The sequence below is a fragment of the Mesoplodon bidens genome, assembly GCF_964165515.1.
Source record: "Mesoplodon bidens genome assembly, chromosome: 8".
Taxonomy (NCBI): Eukaryota; Metazoa; Chordata; class Mammalia; order Artiodactyla; family Ziphiidae; genus Mesoplodon; species Mesoplodon bidens.
The window spans coordinates 110765263-110789278 of record NC_138165.1 but is presented as its reverse complement, the minus strand read 5'-3'; the positions used below and the strand labels follow the sequence as shown (position 1 = coordinate 110789278).

General features: G+C 53.2%; 1 protein-coding gene across 3 annotated transcripts; it reads left to right on the top strand.

Moving 5' to 3' along the window:
• The first annotated feature begins 533 nt into the window (after nucleotides 1–533).
• On the top strand, nucleotides 534–23319 carry RAB17 (RAB17, member RAS oncogene family). 3 transcript variants are annotated; one of them, XM_081242372.1, is made up of 6 exons: nucleotides 534–760; nucleotides 7006–7165; nucleotides 16371–16522; nucleotides 17773–17886; nucleotides 20918–21011; nucleotides 21284–23319. In XM_081242372.1, exons 2-6 carry the CDS (start codon nucleotides 7009–7011, stop codon nucleotides 21394–21396), a joined length of 630 nt encoding a protein of 209 aa, XP_081098498.1. In that variant the 5' UTR covers nucleotides 534–760; nucleotides 7006–7008; the 3' UTR covers nucleotides 21397–23319. The 3 variants fall into 3 exon arrangements, with proteins under 3 accessions (XP_081098498.1, XP_081098497.1, XP_081098496.1); XM_081242371.1 differs by having other exon boundaries at nucleotides 17773–17898; XM_081242370.1 differs by having other exon boundaries at nucleotides 17773–17949.
• The last annotated feature ends 697 nt before the right edge of the window (nucleotides 23320–24016 follow it).

The following is a 24016-nucleotide window of genomic DNA, read 5'->3' as shown; positions in this document are numbered from 1 at the left end:
AATTTGGAAGGACCAGGAAAAAGTCCCCTGCCCTCTCTCTTGTGCCCAGACCCTCCCACCTCCGGGGAGATGCAGTCAGGTTGCTGGGAGAAGGCATCAGGGAAATACAGCACCCCCCGAAGCATCCAGGCAGGATGGGCTGGTCTGACCCCAGGACCAGGACACCCTGCCTTGCCCCTGGTTCCAGGCTCAGGGCCCCCAGAGCAGGCGCCCAGCTGTTTGTGGCAGGAATGAATTCATTTGACCCAAATACTTCCTTCTCTTCTGGGCTACTAGTTTCAAGCGCAAGAAAGAGCCCCACAGCTCGAAGGAGAAGCAGAGGGAAATAAATGAGCATTGAAATGCGACTCGTAACAAAACTGAGAAACTCAGGTGGAGCTGGGTGACCGGATGGAGCGCGACTTCCGGCAGGTGCCCAGGTGCACCCGCAGCGCCTGCATTAAGGTCCAGCCTCCCGCTGCCCCAGGTGACCACCTGACCACGGCGGACCTTGCCCTGAGAGCCTCTTGGGAAGGGAGGAGGCCTGACCTTGGGGGAGGGGGCTGGGCATCGCCTTGGACCGAGGCTGCGGCCTCTCACCTGTTTTCTGTGAGCCTCTGCCTGGCCCCGGGGCCACGGCCACGCCCCAGCCCGCCTGTTGAGGGAACAAAACTTTCCCCTGGCCAGAAGCGGGGAGAAAGGGGACACACGTAGGGGCCCTGTGGGACCCGGTGATGACAGGGTGTCAGGCTCACTGGAAGTGACCAGGCCTGGGGAACAGGTGAGTCATTGTTTAAGCTTCTGCGTGCTTTGTCGAGTGTGTGTGTGTGTGTGTGTGTGTGCGAATATCGATGGGTGTCTGTTTGTGTGTCTGTGTGTATTTGTGTCTGTGTGCATGTATGTGGGTGTGAGTGTATCTGTGGGTGTCAGTGTATCCGTGTGTGTCATGTGTGCCTGCACCTTTGTGTCTGACGTGTGTCTGTGCACGAGCCCCAGTGCACAGAATCAAAAGGGCGAAGTGAAGAGCCAGGAGTGTGTTCTGAGCACCAGAGGTGTCCTTGCTTGTCCCGATGGCTTGCTAGGTCAGGGTCCTGGAAGGAGATTCCTATTTAAAGAGTGGCCTCTGGGAAAATCCAGTTAAAGGCTTGAACGTAATGAACAGGAGCCCTTACAGGAATCCATTTCAAACGGATCACGATGCCCAACGCTACCGACTGACCTCAGAGTAAACAACTGCACAGTAATCCCTGCGTTCCTTACACGCCTGGGTGGGCGGGGAGAGCTGGAGGAGGACTCGGCAGATCAGATGCTTCCCTGGAGCGACCCTCCCCCAGGAAGACTGGTTTGGACTTGCAATCTCTCCTTTTTCCCTTGGTGCAAGGAGATGAGCTTGTCAGAAATGAAAAACCCGAAACCGAAATGCTCCGGAGGGTGTCTCTGTTGGCCCCGATCACGAACGTGGCATTCTTGAGATCATCTCTGTGTTTAGAGACACGTCAGTAACCCTATCTTCATGAAATTCCAGGGGCCGAGTCAGGAGTCACATTTTTCAGTTGGAGCCCTCTCTGAACAGAGGGCTTCAACCTCTAATCAATGTGTAATCACACGAAAACGCATACATGAAAATGCTTACTGCAGTCTTATTTATTACAGAGAAAAAGCAATTAAAGCCAAGTAAAAATCCAGTAACAGAGAAATAGTTCAGGAAATTGGAATCGTTGTAGGGGTATTATGAGGTCATTAAACACACATAGGTCGAATGTATCTACAACATAGGCAGTAATGTGGAAAACCGCCCTTGATATGTCTTACTTTTTTTTTTTAATGTAGGATGCATAATTTTATGTTAAAATGATGGTTTGTTTGTTTTTAAGATTCTTACACAAAAAACTAGAAGAAAGTAGGCAAAATACTATCCCTTGTTGTATTAAGGGTGTGGGATTATGGGTAATTTCATTTTTTTCATATTGACAATTATGTGTTTATATTTATTGAAAAATAATGTTTTTAGATAAAGAGATGTGTCACCTGTATGTGGTATCATAGTAATGGTATGTTTATTCATACTCCACCGATTTTGGTTAATTCAGACATGTTTGGGGCTAAAGATTTTCTTGACTTAAGGAGAGTTTTATTAATTAGTGCACATAAATAGCAAGGAAAAGTTAAAAGGGTATCTTTAAATACTTGAGAATTGCTGTAGGTGTGTTAGAACTTTCTCTTTATGTAAAATTACAGCACAAATCAGTGGAATATCTGCTTCTAAGCAGGTGCTTTAAGTACTTTCGCAAGAAACAAGGTATTAGCCTGGGGTGGCACAGAAACCTGGGGAATTCCATTCTTAAAAGTGTTCCTTTTTTCCAGCTTTATTGAGACAATTGACATATATAAAACATTGGATAAATTTAAGGTATGTTACGTGTTGATTGGGTACATTTACATATTGCAAAAACACCTCCACCCTGTCACGTAATTGCCATTTCTTTTTTGTGGTGAGAACACTTAAGATCTACTCTCTTAATACTTTTCGAGTGTATAATACCGTATTAGCTCTAATCATCATGCTGTACATGAGATCCCCAGTACTTGTGAATCTTACAACTGAAGTTTGCACCCTTTTACCAATATCACCCCATTTCCCACACACACCCCAGCCTCTGGTCACCACCACTCTATTCTCTGTTTCTCTACTTTAGGCCAAAAAAAAAAAAAAGTGGTTTATAAGTGAGGGCTTGCTACTGAGCTGACCGTCTTTTGGACAATGAGGTCAGGCCAGCGGCTCCCCGGCAGGCTCATTGCACCAGCGGTTCTTGGTGTGGATGGAGCGCAGGTCCCGCTGCCTCTGTAAGTGACTGAAATGATGCTCGTGCCTGGTGAATCCAGTGTGGACGTGAAGGCAGCCTGTTCTGGCTTTTAAAAAAAATTTTTTTTAAATTTGTTTTATTGAAGTATAGTTGATTTACAATGTTGTGTGAATTTCTGCTGTACAGCAAAGTGATTCAATTATATATATATATATATATATATATATATATATATATATATATATATATACACATTCCTTTTCATACTCCTTTCCATTATGGTTTATCCCGGGATAGTGAATATAATTCCCTGTGCTATACAGTAGGACCTTGTTGTTTATCCATCCGATATATAATAGTTTGCATCTGCTCATCCCAAGCTCCCAGTCCATCTCTCCCCCAGCCCCCATCCTCCTCCTTGAGCCTGCTCTGGCTTGGACTCCTGCATCTTTCTCTTAGAGAAGCTGCTGGGCCTCTCTGTAGGGTGGGGTAACGCCAGGACCCCCGGAGGCTTCTTGCTCCGCTTCAGTAGAAACCTGTGTGCAGCCGAGCCGTGCAGGGGCCCCGAGCACGGTCACCTGCTCCTTGGTGGAGATGGCGGGTCCATTAGCCTTGGTCCCCTCCTCCCCCGCAGTGTTGTAGGGCAAGGGCTCCCTGCCCAACAAGCATAGAAGCCAACACTATGGCACTGGCTTTTGAGAAAAGACAGAGCTTTAATTCGAGGTCGACCGGCAAGGCTCTCAAACATGTCTCTGCAATCCACGTTTGGGGCAAAATTTAAGGGTTTCAGGGAATTTTAAACTTGGAAGCGAACTGGCTAGTCTTGAATCAGTCCCTATAAGCTACGCGTGCGCTCCTGGAAGCCAGATTTTCCTTATTAAAGGACCTGTCCTTCGTAAAGGGCTCTGGTGGCAACATTTCTATTCTTTGTGAGTTCCCTAGTCTGGAGCTTCTTGGCTCTGGGGTCATCCTGGAGACGTGGGGTCCCGCCTTGCGCATGCGCAGTGCTGTCTCTGTACAGTAACTCCGGGTTTGATTAGTCAACCCACCTCTTTAAGGAGGCAAAACCACTTTAAGTTGGTCAAGGTTTTACGTGCTGTTACAGCAGCCTCCTCTGAATACGTTGTCTGAATCTGAATGCGGGGTTGCCTTTAAACCTGTAACTTTCTGCTTTTCTTGGTCACTCGGGCTGAGCTGCCTGGAGGAAGCTGGTCCCAGCACCTGCTGGATGCCCCTCATCTGGTCTCTCTTTCTGCAGAGATCCCAGCCCACTTTTTTTTTTTTTGTGGTACGCCGGCCTCTCACTGTTGCGGCCTCTCCCGTTGTGGAGCACAGGCTCCGGACGCGCAGGCCCAGCGGCCATGGCTCACGGGCCCAGCCGCTCCGCGGCATGTGGGATCTTCCCGGACCGGGGCACGAACCCGCGTCCCCTGCATCAGCAGACGGACTCTCAACCACTGCGCCACCAGGGAAACCCCCAGCCCACTGTTTGACAAGCTCCCTGGGGTTGGACTGGCCGTGCAAATTATGCGGTGGAAACAGCATGTCTGTCTGGCTATGACTTGCTAGGCCATCCCCACGGATATGCACGAGACATTTATTGAGCACCTACTGTAATCTCAGTCGATACTGTCCTTGCTTTCGTGAGCAGTTATAGCCCGGCGAGAGAGAGAACCAAGAAAAAAATAATTCTACGAATTAAGGTAGAGTTGGAAACAGATCATTTCCATCAAGAAGAGGAACAGGGAGCTGTAGGCCCCACGATGCAGAGACTTTTCTCTCTTTTATGAACTGCTATTTATGGGGACTGGACACACGATCGGGGATGAGGGAGTGGGGTAAGGGTGGCAGCTGTGAGACCAGAGAGGAGGCTGTGGTGGGAGAGGGATTTGCAACAAGGTGAACAGAGAGAAGAGAGCAGATGTAGCAGCTTCACCTTAAGGCAAATTCCCCAGATGACTAGGCAGTGGGGTTGACAGATAAGCAGCTCCAGCAACCTCTGAACTTTGAGCCAACCACTTTTTGTTATCTTTCCTTCGGTGTCAATCCTCATTCCAGACTCTGATTTGCCCTTTGGCCTGTAGAGCTGAATCATAGGCTGTCATTTTATCCCTGGAGGGCCAGCCACTTTGGGGGGGCGCCCCCATTTGTTCCTGGTGTTTATTTTATTTTGCCTTGGAGTTTAATTTCTACCAGTGGATCAGAAATCTGTAGAAAGACTGCTTTGAATTCCTGCATGGGTGGTGGGTTCTGGAGAGAGGACTGACCCCTGCAGAACTCCATTCCCCAACCCCCGGGACAGCTGTGGGTCTGCAGGATGCAGAGGAAGTTGCAGGGTGCCCTGGCGGGATGTCATCCGTTGACACAATTAGGCATCATCCCCGATGGTGAAACTTGAGAGCATCCCATTGAAGATGGGGTTCCAGACATGCTTTCCAATAACCTTTCAGCTCTGCTGTGTCCCTTTCGCCAGGGAGTGGATGGGCCTGTGAACCCTTCTCTGCCAGACCCTGTAACTCCAGTTGCTTTCTGTTTAGAAAGTCTTGTTGGTATTTAGGACTCAGTCCTATTTGTTTTTAAACTTTGATCCCAAACTCGATTCTTTTCCTTTTGTCCCCGCAGGGCAGACCAGACCAGTCTGTGGCTGTGGCTGCTTGTTGGGGACAGCGAGGGAACAGGGTCTGCTTCCTACTGCTCTCTCTTTTCTCCCTCCCTCTTCAAAATTCCTTCCCTTCCTCCATTCCCACCCACTGCAGTAAGGTGGGAGAGGCTCTGTTCACTGGATGGGCTAGCTCTGAGGTGGGTTTGGGTATTTTTCAGGGGAAGCTTTTCTCTAGATGCAATCCAGATAATAGACAAAGACAAAATGATAACAGTAGAATGCCACCAGTTTGCAGCCCCCTAATGAGACAGTGGACATAGGGACAGTTTTCAATGGCTGCTAACATCACAAAGAGACCACCGGACATTATTTGCCTCCTGAGGAAATGCACACCACACTCACGACAATATTCTTGCCAAAAGATAGCCTATATCCAATCAGATTTCTGTTCTGAGCCACCAAGCTACAGAAAATCAGGGTTCAAGGGAACACATTTATTGACAACATAGGGATGGAATCAGCAAAATCCAGACTGGAAACTACAGGGCAATCTGATTTCTTCAACAAATAAATTACAGAGAAAAAGAGGATGCATGTACATAAACTGAGATTTGCAGGAGAATTAATAGGATGTCTAGGAATTCCCTCAAACTAATCTTCGGAGGAAGGGGGCTTTGGGGATGTGGGTGAAACAAGATTGGCTACAGCTGATTCTTGTGGAGGTGGATGATGGAGACCTGAGGTCCACCAGAACGACCTCCCTCCTCTCTGTTCTGGTGCATGCCTGAAATTTTCTACAATGAAAACATGTGCAGCGTTTGCCCCAATTAATTTTGATCACAGAGCCATTTTTCTCCAGGGCCTATCACTGTGGGTTCTGAGGCTTTCAATACAGTGGGAAGGACTGCAATGTTGTGAGATCCTTGAAACACCAAGCTTTTTTGTAAACAGATTTTCTTGAAACATCAATTTTAATCCATGAACCACAACTGAGAGAGTGCTGTACCTTTGAGGTATTTCAGAACCTTTTTGGAATAAGTCATAGGTTTTTCAAAAGTGAGAGGTGGTGGAAAGAGGACAGTGAGCCAGTATGATGACTAGCACACAATCACTACTTTGTAGATACGAAGCCGTTCATATGCATTGGCCCCTGCCGGGCACCGTGGACTCGCTTTCCAAGCACCTCACAACACTTTCACCCTGTCTGGGGGTGAAAACCCCTACTTCCCGCCTAAAATAGGGAAACCCAGTGTGTGCTTTGTGCCAGTCCTCTCGGGAGGCAGCCATCCTGGTGGAAGAGACACTGGGAACAAAAGCTTTGGTGTGAAATTTGGACTCCGCTATGGATAAGCCTTCCGTTTCTCTGTGTCCACTCATTCATTCATTCAGTCACCCATCCATTCAGTCACTCACAGCAGGCGTATATTATAGCTATTGTTCACCCCACTTTCCAGAAGGGGAGATGGGGTGCAGAGTGGCAAGCCAGGTGCCTCTGACTTGGAGCTCCATTCCATTCAAGGCTGTCTGTATTCAGCCAGGGCAGCAGCGTCCTGGGGGTGCCCTTGCTGAGATTATTTGGCATCTGACATTCAGCCCCCGTCCATCATTGTCTCTCTGCAGGGCATGGCACAGGTGGATGGGGCCTCCCGGCCCAGGGCTGCCCTGGGCCAGCCCTGCATCTTCAAGCTAGTTCTCCTGGGCAGTGGTTCTGTGGGCAAGTCCAGCTTGGCTCTCCGGTATGTGAAGAATGACTTCAAGAGCATCCTGCCGACTGTGGGATGTAAGTAACGGGACAGGGCACCCTTCCTTCATCTCCTGGTGGGGAAGCCAGGGCTGCTGACCCACATGTGGGGCACCTGGGGACGAGGCCACCTGGGAATTTCCCAGGCTCTCCTGGAGCCTCGGGCAGTGCCTGGCATGTGCAGGGAGGGCATGAGGTCCACCCCAGGCAGGCATGCACATGGAATCCAGAACTCAGACAGGTTTCAGCTCAACTGGAGTCTGCGGGGACCGGGGAGGGGGCGGGTAGTGTATCAGGGACAGAGTTTCTGGCCCCAAAGAGTTGGGTGTGTGAGGGCTTCTGCTGGTGGAGGGGGGAGCCCAGAAGAAGAACCTGCCCCCAGGCTCTGCCACTCAGCCCCCTACACAAGCCGGCCTCTCACCCTGGCTGGTTGCTCTGCTGCTAACGCTGATCCCTTTCTGCCTGGACTTGGCTTACCCACCTGCTCTGGGCTGGCGGATAGGGTGGGTGCTGTAGGAAGGGACGACAGGGAGGGAGGCCCCTCTCACTGCACTGCTTAAAGAGGATAGCAAGTCATGGCTTTCAGAGGGGAGGGGCTTTGGCGCATCTGTGGACAACTGGTCTCCTTCACATCCTGTCTGGGGGTGAAAAGCCCCACTTCCCCCCTAAAATAGGGAAACCCAGTGTGCTTTGTGCCAGTCCTCTCAGGAGGCAGCCGTCATGGTGGAAGAGACACCTCACTGGGAACGAAAGCTTCTGTTTGAAATTTGGACTCCGCTATGGATAAGCCTTCCGTTTCTCTGTGTCCACTCATTCATTCATTCAGTCACCCATCCATTCATTCACTCATCCATTCATTCACTCACTCAGCAAGTATCTGTTGGGTGTGGCCTCTGTCGCAGGCCCACATTAGGTGTGGAGGATTCTCTAAGATGCCAAGCAGACACACCAACATAGAAACAAAGCACAAAATTCAGCAAACGGTATTAACTCCTTGGGGGCGCTCAATCCTCTCAGGAGGGTGGTTCACAGGAACCATAGTCCCTGAGGAATATGGGGCCCGAAGGGATCTGCCAGGGCCAGGCCCCCAGCAATAGCAGTGAGCAGGGCAGAGGGAGGGTGAAGGTCTGGCCCCAGGACGGGAACGCGGGCAGAGCCGGTAAAGACCGTGGATCCAGGCCGGCTGAGGGGCACGCAGGGCCACCTCTTCTCCATCAGCGGGAAAGCTGACACCGCCCACCCGTGATATCAGACTGGGCTTTAAAAAAATACAACAAAGTGCCAAGTCTGGCTTCAAGGTGGGTTTCGCTGAGAGCAGAGACCACAGAAGGGGGCCAGGCCAAGCTGGGATATCGAGGGCTGTGTGCCTGGGTGTGAACCTGGATTCCAACTCAGGGGAGGGAGACTGCAGGGACCAGACCGGGCGGTTTGTCAGGTTGGATCTCACTCTAAGGCCGAGGTCTGAGGCCACGGCTCACAGGCTCACTTGTGTTTGCGAATACGGTTCTATGGGGACACAGCCCCGCTCATGCCTGTGTATCCTCTGTGGCTGCTTTCCCTCTGGAAGGGCGGCTTTGAGTTGATTGCTGGCAACCGTGACAGTATATCCCTCGAAACCTAAAATGTTTACTACAGGGAACTTCCCCCCAAAAGTTTAGGACCCCTGCTTGAGAGCCAGTATCCTGGGAGGCAGTGGGCGGCCAGGGGGTGGGCTCCAGCGGGCATGGAGTGGCCTGGGGACTCACTGTGAGCTGAGAACTTAGCTCAGTGGGCCCAGGGAGGCCTGCAACTCTGACCTACCTTGTGGGGCAGAAGAGGCCCCATAAACACAGAGCCAGGCTGAGCCTGCGGGCGGTGCTGGCGTTCTGTATTTCTGGGGAGGGAAAGGGGAACGCAGACAAGTTCGCTAACTCTCCCAAGCGAAAAACCCGCAGGTCCGGCGCGCTGCAGCTTGTGGGCGGTGGGTGGGGTGCCCTGTCTCCCCGACCCCAGTCACCTCCACTGCTTCCTTTAGCTCCAGCAAGTCGGGGGCCAAGCTGTCACCCTCCCCAGGCTGTCCAAGTCACCCTGCTCTCTTCAGGGGTCCTACGAGGGTCAGGAGGGTGCACAGAGCCTGGGCTCGGGTCAGGGTGGGGGGCCTTTTCTTGGGTGGCAGGCCAGGGTGCGCCCTCTCCACTCCTGGTCCTCTGCCTGGCCCCGGCCCTCCTCCTCCTGCCCGTGCCCCTCCCCCAGGCCGGGGCTCATCTCCCCAGGACCCCGCCTCTGCCCTGGGGCTGGTGCCCTAGGCCTTGGCTTCCTGGGCTGCCGTGGGAGGGTGTTGTGGCCCGCAGCCCTCTAGGTGAGTCTAGCAGTCCTTTTTTCAATCAGCCACCAGCCTATTTATTGAGCACCTACTAGGTACCAGCCACTGAGCTGGATATAAGGGACATAGAGATGAGTTCGCCTTCCTTTGCTTTGAGGAGCTAAATCCCCTGTGGGAATGACGGTCTCCGCCACATACACCTCTGGGCCTACTTCACATGCCTTGTACACCTTGTGACCTTTGCAGGGGATATTATAAGGATTATTACATTATTATAGAAATAAATAAATAATATTATTTATTATAATATGATATTTATTCACGTATTATATTCTATGTGATTTTATTAATTATTATGCTATGATAATTATTATATTATTATAAAAGCAGACATCCTCCCTTTTTTGGTTGTTTTTTGTTTTGGCCACGCCGCACAGCATGTGGGATCTTAGTTCCCTGACCAGGGATCGAACCTGCGCCCCCTGCTTTGGAAGTGCGGAGTCTTAACCACTGGACTGCCAGGGAAGTTCCCTGAATTTTCAGAGGAGGCAATGGACCACGAGTATCCCTTTAATCTAAGGGAGACAGTCTGTGTTGTACAGAAACCCTTTGAAGGCAGACACGCCCATTGCTTTCTCACTACGGCTTGGCTTTATGGGGGATAAGAATGAGGGCCCTCACTTCCTCCCCAGGGGCAGCTGGGGGAACAAGTTGGTGGTGCCTTGCTCAGGGCTTGGCCTGCAGGAAGCCCTTGATAAATATGAGCTGAACTTACAAACGAGCGGACAGGGGACGGCCGAGGGCAAGGGCCTAGGCTCTCAACGCCATGCTTTCATCTGTAAAATGGGATGTACAGTCCTCTCTGTGGGGGGGAGGGCTTTGTGAAAGGTTGACCAAGGATGTCAAGTCACGGGTCACCACGTTATGACTTAGGGTTGGGATGCTGAAAACTCGACCTCTGTGCACCAGTGCTGAATTGTATCTCAGAGACAGAGTTTGGGGTGAAGTAGAAAAGAATAGCTTTATTGCTTTGCCAGGCAAAGGGGGAGAGAGCAGGCTCCTGCCCTCAAAAACTGCGAGTCCCAAGCCGGGAAGATTTAGTGAAGAGTTTTATAACAATGGTTCAAGGCCAGGGTTGCTGATGAGGATCAGGGTGTATGCAGGGCCTGCGCTCCTTTAATGTGGCCTCAGGTGGTCTCTTGATGAGGTTATCAAACCGTGATCTTCTCTGGAATGAAGTATGCTGACATCTATTTGTTGGGGGTTTTAGTTCTGTAAGGAGCTCAAAGATATTGTTATATGTATCCCTTTAAAAAAATAAATTTATTTATTTTATTTTGGGCTGCATTGGGTCTTCGTTGCCGCACGCAGGCTTTCTCTAGTTGCGGCAAGCGGGGGCTACTCTTCGTTGTGGTGCGTGTGCTTCTCATTGCGGTGGCTTCTCTTGTTGCGGAGCACGGGCTCTAGGCCCACGGGCTTCAATAGCTGTGGCTCGCGGGCTCTAGAGCCCAGGCTCAGTAGTTGTGGCGCACGGGCTTAGTTGCTCCGCAGCATGTGGGATCTTCCCGGACCAGGGCTCGAACCCGTGTCCCCTGCATTGGCAGGTGGGTTCTTAACCACTGTGCCACCAGGGAAATCCCTATGTGTAACCCTTGAGGCGGAACCAGGGCCCTGCCCCAAGGCTGCTCTATTGTTTCTTGGCTGCCCCTCCCTTGTCTCTGCATCCCCTCCCTTCCCTGATTAGCAACGGTTCGAATCTGCGCTTTAGAACTCAGGGAAGGTCATGGGGGCTGGAGTCTGTTCCCTGCAAACAAAAGTGGGGGGCGTGGAGAGGCGTCCGTGCCCAGGAGCCCCACAGGGTCCTGCTCGGCCTCAGTTGTCACCCTTTCCTGCCGCCCCCTTTCCTCAGACGGCCACCCTCACACTCCCGAGCGCAGGGGTGGGACCAGGGCCTGGCACGTCTTTGGTGGTGCTGCCTTCAGCGCAGGCCAGCTGCAAGACACTCCAGCCCTGGGGAAGAGCGGGGGTCCCTGGGCCCCTCCAGAGGGTCTGGATCTGTTGGTGAGTGTGTGGAGTGGCCCCGCAGTGGAGGGTTACACAAGCACTGGGCACAGCTCTGCAGAACAGCGCCTGGGCCAAGACAGGGTTCCAGCCGCCCTGCGGCAAGACCTGTCCTTCCAGAGGAAGCTGGAGCCGTAACTGTGACAGGCGGTGACAGACTCTTGTACCCAAAGCAGAGCCAGGGTAGAATTGAGCACAGCCTCCCGAGGGCGTGGCCTGCTGGGAGGAGACCAGAACCCCCTGAACTCCTGGCTGCCCCAGCACCAAAAAGCCCACCAGGCCCACCTGAGAGAGGGGCTGGCAGGGGAGGTGGGCAGCTGCCCAAAGCGCTTATGGTGGCTGGGGGCTTGGAGCACCAAGAGCTTCCGAAGATCCCACTGAGCTCCCGCGGACCCCTCATCCTGGAATCTTGAGGGCAGCAGCAGGGGACATTCTGGCCCATTTCCCTCCCCTGCATGGTTTAGTGACATCTTTGGAGGGGTGGTGACATCTAGTGCTCGTGTTCGGATTTGCTGGCAGAAGCCAGTTTGGACCAGCTGGGCCTTGCCTGGGGCAGCGAAGGTGCGCAAGGTACTGGATTTCTCCCCACCTCCCTTCCCTGCTGAATGAAACATTGCTGGAGCCCAGGTGACCCTGAGAAGTCACCCATGTCGTGTTCCCTTCCACCAGGAAGCAGCTCGTGACTTTTACAGAAAAGAGAGCGCTGCGGAGAGGGCTTCAGTGAGCAGGATTGGCCGTTTATTTAAATAAAAAGGTCAAAAAACAAAACATTTCCTTGTGTTAACATTTAGTTGAGACACCTTTTAATTGGGGGCAACAGAATGCAAGTTGAAGAACAACCCCCAGTGAATTCTCTTGTCATTCGTTGCCCACTGGGGGTCCGTTCAGCTCAGCAAGTGGAAGGCACACCCGCTTCCAGAGGCTGGGGAGGGGGCCGGAAGCATCCCCAAGTGTCCCCACCGCTGGGGCTCCTGTGTTGAGGTCTGTGCTGGGGCCAGAGGAGGCTGGAGCCCTGTGTCGCCATATAAAGCAGTGCCAGGTGGCCCCGGTTCAGAGTATCGTCTGGTAAAAATGTGCCGGTGTGTCATCTCCACCAGCGTATTCTAGAAACGTGGACACTTCCGGGTTCTGGGCCCGGTCCTGCTCCCACACCCCAGCTTGTTGCCAACTTCATTTCAGGAAAAATCTCCCAGTCTGTTTGAATATCTAGGAAGTTTATTTTTTAATCACTTTTTGGCTTTAGCTGTGAACAGGTAGAAAATGTGGTCAGTGGGTTTCTGAACAAGGAAGGTAGTACATGTGGGCTCTTTTGTGGGTTGGAGCCAGGAGTTCACGGGGTAGGGGGTGGAAGTTTGCTTCGGATACCAGCCCAGGGGCCCACCTGGGGGGTCTGTGTCTCTCTCCAGGGGAGACGAGGTGCTGTGGTCTGTGAATATCCAACAGCCACTCATGCCACGTCATTGCTCCGTGTGAAAACCCTGCGCTCCTTGGAAACCGGTTGGGATTTTACATTGATTTAAACTCAACCACCAGCCATCGTTTTCAGAGTAGAAAAGGAAAATATCAGAAGCTCAGATTGTTAAGCAAAGGAGGCAAACCTGAATTTTATGCCCACCTGTAACCTGGCAGTGATGACTTTTAGGATGAAACCAAAATCGCACACGCAGAAGTGTGATTTGACCTGATAACAAACAGACAAAGGGTGTGGATAAAAGGCTGCTGTTCCCAGACAATGAGCTGGGAGAGCGGAGAGGGAGGGGAGGAAGGGGCGTCAGGTGCCCCACCCTGTACCTCGTCTCTTTTCTCCTGGGTTTGACAACCGCCCTGGGAAGAGGGCACTATTGACTCTTGGTAAAGGAGGAGGCTGGGATCTCTAAGGTTGAAGCAAGTCGACAGAGTTTGTTGCAGCTGATAGACTTCCCTCCAAGGCCCAGGCGTGGCCCTCACCCTCATGACCTCAACAGTCTTAATGGAGCTTCTGTCCTGCTCAGTCCTGACAGTAGCCCTGTATGAGCTGGGAGCTGTCAGTCCTACTGTTGAGCTGAAGACGGCAGCTTTGTTTGACCTGGTGTGGTGTTCTGCTGGGCTGTCATAACAAACACCACAAACTGGGTGCCTTAAATGACAGAGGTTTATTCTCATAGTCCTGGGGACTGGAAGCCCAAAGGCGAGGTGTTGGCAAAGTAGGTTTCATCCTGAGCCCTCTTTTCTTGGCTTATGGGTAGCTGCCATCTAGGTAACTGACTGTGTGCTTACATGGCCTCTTCTTTGTGTTTGCATGGAAGGGAGGGGAGAGAGAGAGAGAGAGAGCAGACAGACAGACAGAGACAGAGAGAGAGAGGAGACAGAGTGAAGAAGACAGAGAGAGAGACAGTGAGAGAGAGGGAGTGCATTCTTACAGAGGCACTAATCCCACCCTGAGGGCCCCACCCTCATGACCTCATGTAAGCCTAATCGCCTCCCTAAAGCTCCATCTCCAAATACTATCATGCTGAGGGTTAGGGCTTCTATATGTGAATTTTGGGAGGATACAATCATTCAGTCCATAACACCTAGGAAGTGTATCTGACTTCAAGTTTGTGGACAAGCAGAAAAATGCAGGATGGGCAGGCAGAGGGTGGGTCAGCGGTTTCCATTTAGGAGTCACCCCAAACTAGATTCTCATGAGAGAGAATCATGATCTTACCCTTTCTATGCTAAAAATCTCAGCCCAGACTTGTCTCTTATTCTCTGTCTGTAGCAGATTGAATTGTGTCCCCCAAAAGATTCGTCCTCCTCCTAATTCCCAGTGCCCGTGAATGTGGCTTTATTTGGAAAAAGGGTGTTTGCAGATGTAACTAGTTAAGGATATTCCTGGATTTCAGGTGAGCCCTGAATCCCATGACCAGTGTCTCTATAACAGGAGAACACAAAGATGCAGAGGGTGTAGCCATGTGAAGACAGAGGCAGAGATGGGAGAGATGCATCTACAAGCCAGGGACCAATCAATGATGGTTGCTGGTCCCCACCAGGACCCGGGAGGGGGCATGGAACAGATTCCCTCTCAGAACTTCTGGAAGGAACCAACACTGGAAACACCTTGATTTTGGACCTCTGGCCCCCAGAACTGAAAGAGTAAATGTCTGCTGTTTTTAGCCACCCTTTGTGTGGTTATTTGTTATGACAACCCCAGGACACTAACACACTGGCCTTGGAGTGAAAAATTTAACTTCAAGCCTGTGGCTACATTTACCAGAATCTCCCAACAAGCTTCCAACCCAGCCCAGGTCTGGGCAGGGCAGAAGCTTTGCCTGGAGTCTTGCCCCTGGCCCCTCCCAGTCCCTGGTCTAGTTCTGTATATGACATACCCCATACGCTATGGGGGAGAACATCTTTTTTTAAATTTATTTTACTGAAGTATAGTTGATTTCTGCTGTACAGCAAATGACTCAGTTATACATATGTATATTCTTTTTCATTCTTTTCCATTATGGTTTATCACAGGATATTGAATATAGTTCCCTGTGCTGTACAGTAAGACCTTGTTGTTTATCCATCCAATATATACTAGTTTGCATCCATCCCTCCCTCACCTCCTCTCTCCCTTGGCAACCACAAGTCTATTCTCTATGTCTGTGAGTCTGTTTCTGTTTTGTAAATAGTTCACTTGTGTCATGTTTTAGATTCCACATATAAGTGATATATGGTATTTGTCTTTCTCTTTCTGGCCTACTTCATTTAGTATGATAATCTGTAAGTCCATCCATGTTGCTGCAAATGACATTATTTCATTCTTTTTATGACTGAGTAATGTTCCATTGTATATATGTACCACATCTTTATCCATTCATCTGTCAATGAACATTAGGTTGTTTCCATGTCTTGGCTATTGTGAATAGCGCTGCTGTGAACATTGGGGTGCATGTATCTTTTTGAATTATAGTTTTGTTTGGATATATGCCTAGGAGTGGGATCGCTGGATCATATGGCAACTCTTATTAGTTCTTTGAGGAACCTTCATACTGTTTTCCATAGTGGCTGCACCAATTTATATTCTGGAGACAGAACATCCTGGTGTTAGTAAATAACTATCTTAAAGTCACAACACTTTGGAAAGCTATGCTAAGGGGAAAACAGTCTTCAAATGAAAGGTGGATTGCCCAATATGTTGAATGAATGGTTTGGGGATGGATCTTTCGTTGTGTGTACTTACTAAGCAGGGATAAGAATGTATAAAAGAACTTGCCCTCCAGGTGCTCACTGTCCCCAGGGGTGACAGGTGAGAACACAGAAGTCTATCTGTGCAGTGGGTGAGTGATGAGCACAGGGGGGCTACTAGAGACCACTCCCGGGGAAGGGGGCCACAGCACTGCCCCGAGGGCTCACACTCAAAGACCCGGTGGACATGTAGGGAGGTGGGGAAGAGGAAGGATTCCAAGCAGAGAGGTCAGTGGAGAAGGGAGGTCAGCAAGGAGAGCTGTGGATCAGGCCGGGGAGTTAGCAGGAGACCAGGAAGGATGCAGGGGAGGAGCTGGTGTGACCGTCAGCATGCCAGCTACCTCGCTGGACACCCACGGGGTGACCCTGGTTGTCAGAGACCCTTCCATGCCACACATAGCCCAGAGGATTTGAATAGGACCCTGAGAGTCTATCTTCCCACCCAAAGCCTCTGTGGAATCTGCAAAGGTCTGCAGCAAATTCCTTACAACTCTTTGCTTTTTCTGGAAAATGCCATCTTCTAGAAGAGGTGTTTGCTGAGCCTTCCCCACTGAGGGTGACAGGAAGCACAGGGCTGGCTGTCTCTGGCTGGTTTGCTGAGCCCAGGACTCACGCTGGTCCAGGCTGAGCCGTGGATAAAGACCTCGTCCTCCACGTAAAACTCCTTCTGGGCTTCTGTTTCAGGTGCGTTCTTCACAAAGGTGGTGGATTTGGGGGCTGCGTCTCTGAAGTTTGAGATCTGGGACACGGCTGGCCAGGAAAAGTACCACAGCGTCTGCCACCTCTACTTCAGGGGTGCCAATGCTGCGCTTTTGGTGTATGATGTCACCAGGAAGGTGAGGCTCACCTGGGTGTGTCCCCGCCCTCCCAGGACGCAACCTTCTGGAGGCATGATGTGACTGACCTGTGCTGGTGCTTTATGTTAAAATCGTGAGCACCAGTGGAGAATCCTTCAGTGAAAGTCAGTCACCTCCTCCAGGAAGCCCTCCCTGACAACCCCTCTTCCTGATGCACAGTTAGGTTTGTGCACCTCCGTGGTCCTCTTGGAGTACCCAGAACAGTGCACCCCCATCCACCACTCACGATTCCTTGGGTGCCCACTGAGCTGGTGAGGGGGGTGTTATGAAAACAGGATACAGCCCCTGGCTGCATATCCACTCTACAGAATATCATCGGGCCAAACAGAAGTGAGCAGATGCTTAGTGCACTAGCAGGGAAGGGTAGGGTTCTATGGGACTTAACAGGAGGGGCACCATACTTCCTGCAGGAAGGCTCTAGCTGAGACGTTGGGAGAAGCAGGATTAGCCCTGTTGGGCAGGGCCGGGCAGGGAGGTGGCGGTAGGCATGTGAGCGGCGGGTGGGGGTGGGGGGAAGGGAGTTCTGGTCAGAGGGCAGTGCTGGTGGAATTAAGGAGGTCGAGTGCCGTGCACGGAGCCCCTGCAGTGCTGAGAGCAGGCCTACTGGGTCAGCATGGCTGCTGGGGAGAGGGGCTGCATGGGACCCAGGGCAGAGGCCCCGTTCCCGGGTCTGTGGGGCACTGCAGTTAGGATCAGGGTTTTGGGTGACAGCCACTTCCCCACAAAGTGGTCCTTGAGGGCATCCAGGAGCAGAGGCCTCTAGAGCTCCAGGTCTGACTCGGAACCTCCTGCAGCCCCCAGCCTCCTGCTGGCCGGGTGGGGACAGAGCTGCCTTCGGCCCAGACCACCCGAGGCCAGAGGAAGACCAGCCACCCCTGCTCAAGGGGCAGAACAGCCCTTGGGGCCCGACATAAGGCCAGTTGGATCACGTGCCGTTTTATGTTAAAATCGTGACAACCAGTAGATTCCTTCAGTGAAAGTTGGTCACCTCCTCCAGGAAGCCCTCCCTGACAGCCCTGCTTCCTGCTGCATGGTTGGGTTTGCGCCCCTCCGTGGTCCTCCCGGAGTACCCAGAACAGTGCACCCCCATCCATCCCTCACGATTCCTTGGGTGGGTCACTTGGATCCTGTGTTTTACGCAGGGTAGCCACCGACGCTTGCCTTGTCTTTCCTGGGACGGCAGAGGAAGACCACCGGGTTTGCCTGATGGTCTTGTTTTCCTATATCAGGGTTCCTTCTGCAAGGCGCAGCAGTGGCTGAAGGACCTGGAGGAGGAGTTCCGCCCGGGAGAAGTCGTGGTGATGCTGGTCGGCAACAAGACAGACCTCGACCAGGAGCGGGAGGTGACCTTGGAGGTGGGCCTGGGGACGGTCACTATGTCCCCGGAGCGGGAGGTGACCTTGGAGGTGGGCCTGGGGATGGTCACTATGTCCCCGGTGCAGGAGGTGACCTTGGAGGTGGGCCTGGGGATGGTCACTATGTCCCCAGTGTAGGAGCAGGGAGGGGCCCCGGACACACATGTCCACCTGCCCACACACTCATACACACACACACCCTACACGCGCACACACACACGTACCACTTCAGTTTCCCTCCTGGGCAGAGGTTTCTGGTCTCTCCTGGGAAGGTCAGAGCCAGAGGTGGTTGCTCCTGGCTGCGGGGAGAGCTGTGAGCATCACCGCAGCCTCCCGAGGGCTGGCAGGGGCGGGCGCAGTGCAGGGAACGGTTTCCACGAGGAAACCACGACCCTTCCCACCCTCTCTCCTTCTTTGAGTAATGCGGGTTTCAGATCTCTCTCTTTGTATTCAATAAACTACTCAAGAAGGCCCAAATCCTGGGCTTCCCTGGTGGCGCAGTGGTTGAGAGTCCGCCTGCTGACGCGGGGGACGCCGGTTCGTGCCCCGGTCCGGGAAGATCCTACATGCCGTGGAGCGGCTGGGCCCGTGAGCCATGGCCGCTGAGCCTGCGCGTCCGGAGCCTGTGCTCCACCACGGGAGAGGCCACAACAGTGAGAGGCCCAAGTACCGCAAAAATGAGGGGCAAATCCAAATTTTTTGCTAGGAAATGAGCAAGGGAGAGAGAACCCAAAAGCTGCAGTTCTTCTGTAAAATGACCAACAGCAGAATAAATACTCTAGGCAGTTGCTTGTAAAGCGATGAGAGCCTGGAGCAAGCAGGGAGCAAGGGGTTCGTGTGTGTGTGTGTGTGTGTGTGTACAGGACATGTGTGTACAGTGGTGTCTGCATGTGTGTGTGTGTGTGTACCGGACTGTGTACAGTGGTGTCTGCATGTGTGTGTGTGTGTACAGGACGTGTGTGTACAGTGGTGTCTGCGTGTGTGTATGTGGGTGTGGGTTTTAGGAGAGGCTCTGGGAGGAGGGGCAGATGAGGGGAGAGCAGGAGGGGGAGGGAGTCTGGGGGCAGGGGGCGGCCAGAGGAGGCCCTGCTGAGCAGGCGCTGGGGCTCAGAGGCAGAGATCCCAGCGCTGGTGTTGGGATTGGGGGCTTTATTCCGGGGCAGCCTTGAGTCCCTGGGGTGGGGAACTGATGGGTGATTTAGGAAGAGCGTATGGAGCCCAGGTCAGGCCGAGTTGGGAGACGGGGCCTGGGTGGGGAGACCCATTGGAGCCGGGGGCCCATCTCAGGGGCGGGAGGGCCCTCCTCTCTGCTTTCCCAGGACCCCTGCCTGCGGGAGGGGGACCCCATGGCTTAGACTGCACAGAAGCTGCCACCCTGGGGCCTGGGCTGTAGACCCTGGGCCCCCAGACCCCACCCTGGCTTCTTGTTCCCTCTGAGCTCCCACTGAGCTGGGCCTTGGGGGCGGGGGGTCGGGGGGCAGACCCCGGAGCCGCAGGTGCCTCGGCTGGGGCAGAGGCCAAGCTGACCTGTGGCCAGTGCAGCTTTTACATTGATTTTGGGGCTTTTCATCTTAAAATAATTTCAGAATTACAAAAATTGTTGCAAAAATAGCACAAAAAGTTGCCGTCTGCCCTTCTCCAAGCTTTCCCAAGTGTTAACATCTCACATAAGCTCAGAACAACGAGCAAATCGGGAAACAACCGTTCAAACTTCCTTACAGATCTTGTGCAGATTTTATCATTTTTCCCACTAATGCCCTTCTCTTGGTTCGGGGAAACCTGCTCCTAGATCTGGCCGTGGAGAGCGCTCTCCTCCACTGGCCCTGTCACCCTGCCCTGTTATTCTTTGAGCTCTTCCTTCCTTTCTGGCTCACCAAGTTGTTGCAGGGTCATCTTGTCCTTTCTTGGCCCCAGCCCTGGAATCAATCATTTCCCCAAAGAGCCCTGGTTCCTAGTGTCGGGGAATGAATTTAGGAGTCAAGATCTGTGCACTGGCTGTGCTCATTCCACGGGGGGTGAGGTAACCGTGGCTCCCATCCTGGGGAACCCCCAGGACAAACTGGCAGACGGAGGGCTGGGGACCTGCAATTTAGGGGCCAGAGGCTCATTGGACCTGAGGACAAACCCCTAAAATGACCCCATCTGGAACCCCCAAGCTAGTTGGGCAAAGGGGGATATTTGAGTTTCATTCATGTGACCCAGATATGAGCTACTTGAAATCACCGAGTCTTCAGCTGTACCAGGTCGCCCTGTCCTTTAAAATACAAGTAATAATGTCCCCATCCCTCTGTGTCTGGGAAAGGGCTGAGAAACTCATTGGGGGGTGGTGAAGAGCAAAGCTCTGCGGGCCAGGCTGGGGGTGGGGGAAGTAGACACCGCTGGGTGCCATGCTGTGGGCACAGCCGGCCCAGCCCCCAGGGGCCGGCTCAATGTCAGGCACTGAGCACTGCACCTCCTGGGAGGGTCTGGAGGCGAGGGGCCTGCACGGGGAGGCCCCCAGGTCCTCCTTCACCACCGCCTTCCCATGAACGCTTGCTTCTCCGCTTCTCAGCCACACGAGCAGCCCTGGTGTTTCCCAGACGCCCTTGCTCCGTACACCCTTCGCTCCACGTAGGCCAGACCCCTGTGGGAGGGTGGTGGGGGACCCAGAGAAGGGCCGGGCTCCCACCAGGCTGTCCCCACTCCGCTTCCATGTTGCCTCTGTTCTCACTTGGCTTCAGAGCCCACCGGTGCCAGAGAGCCGTGGTAGGGGCGGGAACCTCGCCAAGGAAAGCATCCTTGGACCCCGCTGGGGGTGCCGGGCTCCCCTGCCAGCGAGCACCCTCCCTCCCTGCCCTGCCCTGCTCCCTGCTCTGGGCCCCCTTCTCTGGGAGCCCCAGAAACAGAGCTTGAGGAATGACGTTCTCTGCTGGTGCAATTGTTTCTCGGTGTTTCTTGGGTCTTCCTGTTAGAAGCCGTCTAAGTGTTCGTGGGAAATTTCTGATGATTAATGTGGGCTTTCCGTGGCCGTTTCCGTCAGGAAGGGAGGGAGTTTGCAGAGAGCAAGGGGTTGCTGTTCATGGAAACCTCGGCCAAACTGAACCACCAGGTGACTGAAGTCTTCAGTGCTGTCGGTGAGTGACCAGCCTCCGACCCCAGAGCAGGGGGTGGGGGGACCATCACTGGGTCTTCAACAGGTCTTCTTCTCTGGCGACCTGGGACCCAGCAGAACATCCCCAGGGCCTGGAAAGTGGGCAGGAGTCAAGGGCCCGTGTTTCCTGCTTCCTGGAAAACATCAGGGAGGGTGGGACCCTGGGGGATGCCACGTGTGCAAGGCGAGTGCTGGGCTGGGTTGGGGGACTTTCCTCCCAACCAGGCCACGTCCTTCTCCTTCTGTCGTCCACAGCCCGAGAGCTTTTGCAGAGAGAAGAGAAGAAGGAGGGCCAGAGGCAGCGGGGAGATGCACGGCTGGCTCTGAATGAGACGCCCCCGGGGTGGGGCAGATGCTGCGCCCGCTAGAAGGGGCCACTCCAGGAAAGCCGTGGGGAGGATGCGCCCAGCCCACAACCCACTGGTCCGCAGGGCGAGCCACCGCCAGCTCCATGTCGATTGTGGTACTTATCCTGATTCACCGTCGATGCTGGCTTGCTCCTGAGTCCTAGAGGCTCTGGAAGAGGGCCTCCTCCCCATAGAATAACCATCTCCCAAGCTGGTGGGAATCATTCAGGAGAGGGTCCCGTGTCCAAGGCTCCCAGAGGGTGTCAGCTCCACCTCTCAGACACCAGATACCGACTGAATCCCGGATGTCCTGGGGGGTGGGCACGCGTGACCCTGCCCTTAGCTGCCTGGCCACCGGACACTGGAGAATGAAATGGTCAGAGGGGAAATAAAGATCGGAAAATCACCCAGCACGCACTTGGTGTTGGGCAGGGGGCTGCCCGGGGGCTTGGGGCCCCCCTGCTCCTGGGAGGCGGGAGAGGGGACGGCAGGCCCAGCGCAGGGGGCAGTGCCAGGGAGAGATGGCGTGACCATCACGGGGCTGGGGCCATCGTCACCGTATCTCTGTGAGGCTTCCCCGAGGGACGGTGCCTGACGGAGGGCAGCTGGGGATGGGGGTGGCGGAGTCAGGCCCCCTCCTCTCTGCTCCTTGCTGTGAACGCGAAGTGGTGCTTGTGCAACACGCGCCAGGACTCAGACTTGGAGCCCAGGTGCAACTTGTACCGCGTATGAGTTTTTCTCCGAAAAGTAAACCGATTTCTGTCATGTGGTCCTTTTTATTTTTCCAAATGTTTTTTAATTGTGGTAAAAGTCACATAATATAAAACATACTATTTTAACCACATTTAACTGTACAGTTCGGGGGCACTAAGTACAGTCACATTGTCGTGCAGTTCTCACATCATCCATCTCCTGAAGTTTTCACTTTCTTAAGCGGAAACTCTGTCCCCATTCCCCCGCCCCACCTCCCCTCCCCTGACCCTGGAATCTATCAATGTACTTTCTGACTCTATGAATCTGGCTATTCTACGTACCTCGTGTAAGTGGAATCACACACTATTTGTCTGCACCTACTGTCTATTGGAATGCATTTTTAGGGTTAACTTTATATCACGTGGTCTTCGGTGAGTTTGTAAGCTGGGGGTCTGTTCCTGCACATCCTCTAGGAGGGCTCATGGTGAGTAAATACTGAGGGGCCCCAGGCGGCGGGCTGTGGCTGAGGTGGGCACAGGACATCTTTCTGGTGGTGACACCTCATGTGGTCACCTCGTTCCTGCCTTTAGAGAGGCCCGATGGCCCTCCTGTATGAAATTTTAAATAAGACGACATTGTCATCCCCCTGAAAAGATGGCTTCACTATATCAACTGTAACTTCTATATCAACAGAAGGACAAACGTAAAGCGTCCTTCCCCATTGACGCTGAGCTCCTGGACGTCCCAAAAGCACTCACACGTTTTTTTTCCTAGACAATTTCCAGGTGAAACCTGACAGCTTGGTGCTGTGTGCCCTGCGGTTTCTGACTGCAGTGAAGCTCTGTATGCGACTGTTCCCTCGTAGTGAAGTACGTGAGGTGTGAGCCCCTCTGTGTAAGGCTGTATCCTCACGCCGTCTGTTCCCCCACTCTGGGGGAGCAGGGCTGGGACCCCTTCTGCAAAGGGCGGGACCCACTTCGGAGGTGGCGGGAGGCTGAGGGGGCCCCTGGCCACTAGATGGCGCGCCAGCATCGCCGAAGGCAAACCCCACTGCCCCTGGTGTTTGCGTCCTGAGTGCTGCTTTGCTGACAGTACGGCTTTCAGAGGAGTATCTAACCCATCCATGATGAAATAGGAAGTGGGGAAATAATGATATTTGTAGGATGCCCACATTTCTGATTGTTTTTCTCCCGTCTTGCCAGGCTAGTAACACTGTGCTAGAATTTATTATTAAAACATGTTCTTTGACTCCTTGCCACCTGGCATCCTTTCACGCTTCCCTCCCTTCCCCCAAGATGGGATGGGGTGCATTGTGATCCTGGAGCTGGGTTCCCCATTGCCGGATGTGATTGCCCCTTTTCCTCCCATTCTCCCCCACGAGGCAGGTGGGGCTCAGCCCTGCAATGGAATCACCTGGGAGCCTTTGCAGGCAGCAACCCTGTGCCCACCAGAAGCCCTGGTTAAATCCGTCTGCAGGGCGGCTTGAGCCCCGGGAGTTTTGAGCCCTCCTGGTGACCTAATATTCAGATAAGGGGGTGTTCTGCCATGAGGGCAGGGGTTCTGTCTGTCCTTCCTCTCGTGGGGCTCCAGGTGCCTGGTACAATGTCTGGTACATGCCAGGCACTCAACAAATATGTGTCCAAGAGAGGATAGGAGCCGATATTCCCAGTGATGTAAAGAAAAGGCAGGTTCTTCTACAAACAGCCTCCACCCCGGCCACCGCAGACGTTTATGGAAGCCTCTCTCTGTGTCAGTGCTTCTCCCACCTGATCTCAGCCCGTCCTGGACCGTGAGGTGGTGGTAGGGGGCGTGGGCGTACAGCCTGGGGGGCGATGAGCCCATGGGGTTGCAGATGCTCAGGGGAGGCTGGTGGGTGAGCTCACCGTCCCGCCCGCATCCAGGGAAGCTGCTCCAACCCTTCTCATGAGCCGGGGTGTGTGTGCGCGTG

Excerpts from the sequence above, each read along its gene's own strand:
- RAB17 (XM_081242370.1), top strand. The coding sequence starts at position 7,009 with ATGGCACAGGTGGATGGGGCCTCCCGGCCCAGGGCTGCCCTGGGCCAG. Across the intron at positions 16,523-17,772 it reads TGTATGATGTCACCAGGAAG|GGTTCCTTCTGCAAGGCGCA; the intron begins GTGAGGCTCACC and ends TTCCTATATCAG. Across the intron at positions 17,950-20,917 it reads AGCGGGAGGTGACCTTGGAG|GAAGGGAGGGAGTTTGCAGA; the intron begins GTGGGCCTGGGG and ends CGTTTCCGTCAG.